Here is a 7,296-nt window from a genome sequence, read left to right as displayed (position 1 = left end):
GGTGATATTTCAGGACATGCAGGAGCCTAGCATTCCCTTTCATTAGCACACACTTCATCATCAAATTAAAGGAAATAAGACATGTTGGCTTATTCATAAGATAATGAGGGGAAGCAATAATCATTTGACTGAATAGACACTCAAATAATACAGTTTTAAGGCTAAAAACCTATTAAATTGTTTTCATAGCTTTGCATATGTGGATTAACATCCTGCCCAACATTCTGTCCTCAGTTTATCTCCAGTTCACATTTCTCAGCACCTTTAGGTTACTGAGCAGTTGTAATTGTAAGTGTTCAAACTGATAAACCATAAGCTAGAGCAATATTACTGTTAAAGCATTACATATTGGATCTGACATTACAAATTCATTTTTATAAAAGCTCTACCGGGAAAAAAGTCAACAGTACATACACTTCTGGTTGGACTTAGAAAGACAGAGTACATCAAAAGCAAGTCAGAAAAGGTATGCGGTTATGAACGCAATCAATTAGGAAACATCAGTTCCATCAAATATTCAGTTAAAAAACAAAAAAAAATCCAAAGGCGACATAAAATCCTCTGCCTTTTACAATACTTAGGAAATGATTAATACATTAATAATTATTCCAAGACAAATCTTTTGTCTTAAATACATTTACTCAAAAATATCTTTAATGAAAATATTTAGATATGCTCAAATATTTAAAATATATTTACAATGACTTGAAAAGCTTTGAAACATCAACTTGGTGAGCCTGTCCCCTTGTGTGAAGTAAGTTGTTGAAGCAACAAGGTCATCAGACCTTAGGATTTGACTCAAAAGCATTGCTCTCTCTGATACCCTGGCTAGGAGGCCTGCACACATTGAAAACTGGGAGAGAAGAAGAGGGGCAGCATTAGAGAAGGCGCAAGTGTGTGAGCACTCGAGTGTTGGGGTAGCAGCACATATGCCCTAATGACTTGACCAAAGCGAGCCCCTGTGGATAAGCCCTGCAAAGCAAAGCCCCCCCCCCACCAAAAAAAAACAGTAACACCTGCATTGCTTATACTGGTTGTTAAGCATTGGAATAAGATTTTGTGCAATATGCATAACCAAATGCTGGAATAATGAGCCATCTGCATGTGTGGTCCCCTCCTCTGAGATGCCAAGAGCTGCACCATCTGGGATGCCGCTACCAGCTGTTTTCTTTCTTATTACATGTTTATTAAAAGCCAGAGTTGTCCCCCAGAAAAAGAATGCAAAAACATGGAGGAATATGGGTAGCAATTTTCTATATCTCCATTGAAAGGGAGTGGGTTTGAGTCATTTTCTGTTAATCAAATGAGTATGTTTCCACAGAACATAAACAACAGAATTTTTTTTATTAAAAATGCTAGAAAAAATGGCAAGTCCTCTGAATCAAGCAACAGAGTGATAAAACAATGACTGGAATATGGAATGATTAATGTCTCTAGGTACTGTAATGTTTTATGTATTACACATATCACATTAAAAACTTACTCACAATGGCCCACACCAGTTTTCTAACTGTGGTTTCAAGGACCATTACATTATAGTATGTTGGTCACAAAAGCTTCTTAATAACATGTCTTCATTAATCTAATGTAGACTGAAGTTTGTCATTTAAAGGGTGATGCATTCTAAGATGAAGAATATTATTTTGCTCTAAGTGCATAAAAATAACAAACAATTCTGTCTTGATAGCATCCATTTGACTCATTAAGTAATTGCTCCCTTGCAAATACACCTGTATTTTTTCTTACTGACACTGACAATGATTAGATTTTATTAAGATTCATTGTATCCCACACATTTCCATGTTACCCATAAACTGTTCATCTGAGCATCCTACTGTTTTGTTATTACCAACACACTCAAAGGAAACACAAAAGGCAGCGCATTGCCACTCACATGTCGCGATGATCCAGCGAGCACAGTTACGCCAATTCAGTGGTACAAATGCAGACCTCCCATTTATGAGCAGCACACAAGCGAAAGGAGCATTGTCAGAGCTAAGACTCTCCGATGAGGCCTGGCAGAACTGCAGACCACCCTCTGCAACTGTCAACGGGCTCCGAAAAGCGCAAGCCGGATGCGGCAGCCGAATGTCCTGACTTTTGATGGACACGAAAGAGCAGTTTTGGAAGCATCCATCAGCATCCGCGTCCGTGCACACAAGCGAACGGGTCGGGCCTGAACAGACACTGACATACCTCAGTCGGACACACTGTCGCCACAGAACACACATGTGCCAAGGGAATGAGTGACGGGAGGGGATGGGGACCTGCGTGGGTGCCATGTATGTAGAGAGAGGGGAGAGTGAAATCGCGTGTATGTGTTCTGGTTTGTGTGTGCACAGGCGTGATTGTGCAGAGCGGCTGGACACAGACGAGTACATGTTCAAGATGATGTGCGTCAGCGTGAAAGCAAAATCTTGGTGTCTCATTACGACAGGTCCAGGCCTGCGTGTCTTCTGCCCTCAGTCAGATCACTTGATGGACAGTTGGCAGATTTGCACGCAAAGCTCGGCAAAGTGTCTGCAATAAGACATTCGTATTTTGCTGACAAATGCACCCCGGCATGGAAATACTTAGGTCAGACACACAGTGCATTTAAAGTATTTAGCAGTTGGTAATCTCTTTGAAGAAACTTTTATGTTTGAAGTCTTTGTTCCCAGTAATGTTTCCTTAAGACCCATCAGATGATAAACAACATAAAAGTACATTATCTGCATTTCTATTCCATTCAAGACAATGTCCTCTGTCTGGCAACCCTGTGGGATAACCTGCGTTTACACGTGTGTGTGTGTGTGTGTGTGTGTGTGTGTGTGTGTGTGTGTGTGTGTGTGTGTGCTCGCGCACGTGGGTGTTTAAAATCAATCATGGAGCCAAGTGACAGGGGCATTTATCTTTAGGGTGGGCTAATGGGTTAACGCAGCCTACAGACTGCGCCCAGCGGAGGGTGCGCTCGCAAAAGGGCCCCCCGTCCATGCGGCGCGCCGTGTGTGTGCTTGTACGAGTGCCGTCGCGTGTGTCAGCCGTCCCATGGAGCCGCGTGCTTAAAGTGGTGCGTTTCGAAATCAAGCATGAATAATTAAGTCATTTCGGCAGGGCTGCTTGAACGATACATTACAGGAGAGGAAATGGGTCAAGCGGCACCAGCACGGATCCTTGTGGAGCAAAACAAAAGCAGCGCTCTGATATACTTCAAAAAGAAGATGCTGTGCCATTTTTGACAGTGGTCCCTTTGTACCTCAACCAAATTAGTAAGGTTCCTTTTTATTGCATGGAAACAAAATCAAGGTGCAAAAGTGTTGCGATTGGGCTCGGTGTAAGACTATAATGGCAACACCAAAATGCCCCCCAAAACAATTAACACCCTCCATTATTTACTGGGAATCGGGTAAGAAACCAAAAGCATTCCTCTGTAGGAGACATTGTTCTATAGCTCATGTGTTCTGCTTTTCTCTTTACTGCTGTTGGACATGTTTGACGACCACCAACCATTTGAGCTTCATAACTAGGAAGCTGGGAGAAAGGAAACGTCTACAAACTGAGTGCTGTATGATCTAAACAGTATACACACGACTACAGGTTTATCATACTAATATATTTATTACCACATACTTTTTTGTAATTAAATGTCATATGGCATGAGTCATTTTTACTGTACATCACAGAGATTGGTACAGAGGTTTAGCCCAACCTATCTAATAACGTCATAGTTCTTTAAGATAAAAACACACACATAAGCAAAAATGTTTTGTATTATTCAAAAGAAAAAAGTCACTAATCTATGCTTTTACGGGTTTGGCATCTAGAGCAATAATATAAAATTAGATTATGAAGAGAGATTATTACTATTATTTAGAAAGATTAATTATGAGCTTCTGCTACCTGCTTTGACATTTACTTCCACATTTGGTTAAATATGACAGTTGTTGTCTTCGGCCAGTTCCTCAGTGGTAACATGAGTCCCTTTCCGAGTGTACAAGTTGTACAGTATCTTATACTGTGACTAGTTTGTTATGACTCTGAATTACATTCATTTGAATTACCACAAACAAGGCTCGCTTTGAATATATCAGCCCTTAAAGCAGTGTGGCGGGTTGTTTAATTCCGCTCGTGGTTCTCTTTTTCCCCCCACTTTTAATTAGGTTATATGTATTAGATTTTCAAATTAAGCATCTGTTGTTAACAATATGCATATGTTGTTGTTCTACTTTGAAAATTACGGGTCTCGAAACTTCAATCACCGGCTGTCCGTCTCGCATGAAATTTCAGCTTTGAATCAGAAGCAGGTTCGGATTCCCCAGGCCTCGACTCTTTCATCGTGGCGAGCGCGTTTTAATTAGCCCGCCAGTGCTCGGCCGCGCGCTGCAGATTTGCAGCAAGGCTGCGGAGCTAAACAGCTAAAAAACAACAACAACAAAAACCTCCATATAAATGAAGCATGCGCCATTTTTATTCGAAACAGTTGCACAAAGTTTCAGTCAGTCAAGCTGGACTTATGTTCGGTAGCTTATGGTCTAAAATTCATGCGAGTAGATGCATATCTGATATACCACGTGAAGCTATCTCTCGTGTACCGTGTAAAAAACAACAACAGTATCAGTATGGATTGTCTTGGCTGATTAGCAAAATCCTAACGTGAAATGACTGGATTTCATTGAAATCCACGATTGCAATCATATTTGTGGAGCCACGGTTTTTATTTATTTATTTAAAAAAAGATTTTTTTAAATTTTTTTAATTTTTTTCATGAGGCATGTAGAGGGAAAAGCTTGTATTTATTTAAAAATTCGTTTGAGAAATCGTGTGTCCATGGTAAAACTGATTCAGAAAGTCTAAGCCATCTCTGCATCCTTAACAAAGTACTTTTCTGTTGGCATCTGGACTGACTGCAAGAAGCATACAGACAAAAGATCCCCATATTACAGAACAGATGAAAACAAATCACTGTAAAGCTCACAGGCCTGTGAATATCCATAGCAAAAGAGCCTTAAGTGGTCATCAAGTATTTCTCTCATTGCTCACATAGGCAATGAGGGGTCTGGCAGTGGGGTACCATACCGTGTGTGTGTGTGTGTGTGTGTGTGTGTGTGTGTGTGTGTGTGTGTGTGTGTGTGTGTGTGTGTGTGTGTGTGTGTGTTATAGCTGTCACTGGACAGAGCTTTTGTATACACTGGCGGTTAAAAGCTGTCAGACAGGTAAGGCCAAAGTGGGAGCTGAACACTGATTGATTGCTTGAGTTCACTTTAGGTTCATGGGAGGTCTCTACAATCATGCCAGTGACTGGCATCCGCATGTCTGGCATCAGAAGTGAGAGAGAGAGAGAGAGAGAGAGAGAGAGAGAGAGAGAGAGAGAGAGAGAGAGAGAGAGAGAGAGAGAGAGAGAGAGAGTGAGAGCGAGAGAGAGTGAATAGGACTCTAGAATAACGTCATCGCATAACAGATTAACAAAGGCAGTATCATCTCTCTGTATGACAGCGGTATCATTTATCACGCAGCTATAGGCAAAGGGGTGTGCACTGAGGTCATCTGCTGCCTGTGAGTAATAGGCAACCATTTGTTTATCTGTGACGTCAATGATCGGAAATGAGTAGAGGTTGGGACCCAAAACCATGGGACAACAGAGCACATGACACAGGCACATCGCTATTTCTGGTCTTACCTCGATAGCCTACAGTAATAGAGCTCAATTCGGTTAATAATATTAAGGTTCGGATTGTCTCTGTTGGAGTAAGTATTCAGTCTTAAATTCAACAAAGATTTCATTTGAAGACAAATAAGTAGCTTACAAAAGTTACTTTACCAATTGTTAAGGCCCCCCCCCCCCCCCTTTTCTTTTCATAACGTAACTTTTCAAGGGTGTAACATTTTTATTTTGGCAAGTCTCCTTCAGAAATGCTGTAAATGACCAATCTACCAAAGGCAGGAACACTGGACTTGTGTGTTTCTTTTTTCCTTGTAATGCAGAGCGCCCCACATCCGCATGTTTTCGCTGGCCTCTGTCTCTTTAATAAACTCGTGGTTATCTAGTGTAACAAATGTCTAGCTGCCATCATCAAGTCCAGGCGAGGAGGGAGGAGTTTTTAATGTTCAGTTTGTTCTATGGATCGATGTATGCTGGCATCGCCTTACCCTGCCTGTGCCGTGTGTGATATAGTATTTCACGCAAACGGTTCTTTCTGTCCTTTTTCTACATTTCGCGCATTAACTGAGACAGGTTTTTGACAGCGCTCGTCCTTTGGTTTTGGGGAAAAGAAACGGAAAGAAAAAGAAAACACTCCGCCATAGATCTAAGAAGGCGAGAGGTAAAAAAAAAAGAGACAGTCGTCCTGACACCTGATTTGACAAGACAGCGTCTCTGATACTGGATTCTACGGAGGAGAGGCGAAGTATATTAAAAGCAAAATACAGAGCCGTTCTTTCTGTATGGACTATATCAGACCGCATACACATTTCACCTGGGCACATTCTGCGTGAACTACGAGTTCAACATGCCAAGGAGGAAACAGCAGGCGCCGAAGCGGGCTGCGGGTAAGATCAAACTGACACCTATCATTCTTATCCGCGGCAATTTTGCTCCAACCTGAATATCATTCAATTTACACAAATACGTTCATTTTTTATGTATTTACCTAAAAAAGGTAAATGAAACTGCTATGTACGCTGTACTGAATGTATTTAATCGACAAAGGTTCGGACTTATTGTAAGCCAGTGGTTAAAACCTCGCGTACGGCTTTATTTGTATATTTAATGTTAAGATACTGTTTTCATGTGATGTCGTTGCCTGTATAGCCTTTACGACATTTTTTTCGGTGTTTAAATTGTTCAGTGCGTTATTGATCAAATAGTTTGCGACTTAAAAGTTTGAACTTCAAAACTTCAAAACGTTTGTAGGATAGAATCTTCCTTCAAATAGCCACAAAGACCAAGTGAAAATCAGCCAAAGGAAGAGAATTGTTTTTAGATGGATGTGCCGCGTAGATCCGAATATCAGCTGAACTTCCTATGAACCCTTAATATCTCGTAGACAAACGGAGAAACACTCACACGGAGCTACTCACGCACGCAGGCCCACACACACACGCGCGCGCGCACGCGCGCACACACACACACACACACACACACACACACACACACACACACACACACACGGGGGGGGGGGGGGGGGCGACAGGACGGTCCCGTTAGTGTACGTATGAACAGTCTTAAAGCCAGAATACGTAGGCTACCGCTAAAGAGAAGCGATGAAACATAAAGCATCCACGTCTTGATGGGTTTCTAGTTTTGTGTGTTTGTGTTAC

General features: G+C 41.5%; 1 protein-coding gene across 1 annotated transcript in view; it reads left to right on the top strand.

Annotated features, from left to right (window-relative positions):
• Window positions 1-6,068: 6,068 nt before the first annotated feature.
• Window positions 6,069-7,296, top strand: part of LOC113576320 (teashirt homolog 2) — a 40,909-nt gene continuing 39,681 nt past the window's right edge. The window contains exon 1 of the mRNA XM_027008318.2: window positions 6,069-6,525. Within this exon, the coding sequence (XP_026864119.1) occupies window positions 6,486-6,525 (40 nt within the window). The 5' untranslated portion in view covers window positions 6,069-6,485. The remainder of the gene's footprint in view (window positions 6,526-7,296) is intronic.

Source organism: Electrophorus electricus, chromosome 22 (assembly GCF_013358815.1).
Source record: "Electrophorus electricus isolate fEleEle1 chromosome 22, fEleEle1.pri, whole genome shotgun sequence".
Taxonomy (NCBI): Eukaryota; Metazoa; Chordata; class Actinopteri; order Gymnotiformes; family Gymnotidae; genus Electrophorus; species Electrophorus electricus.
This window is presented reverse-complemented; position numbering and strand designations above follow the sequence as displayed.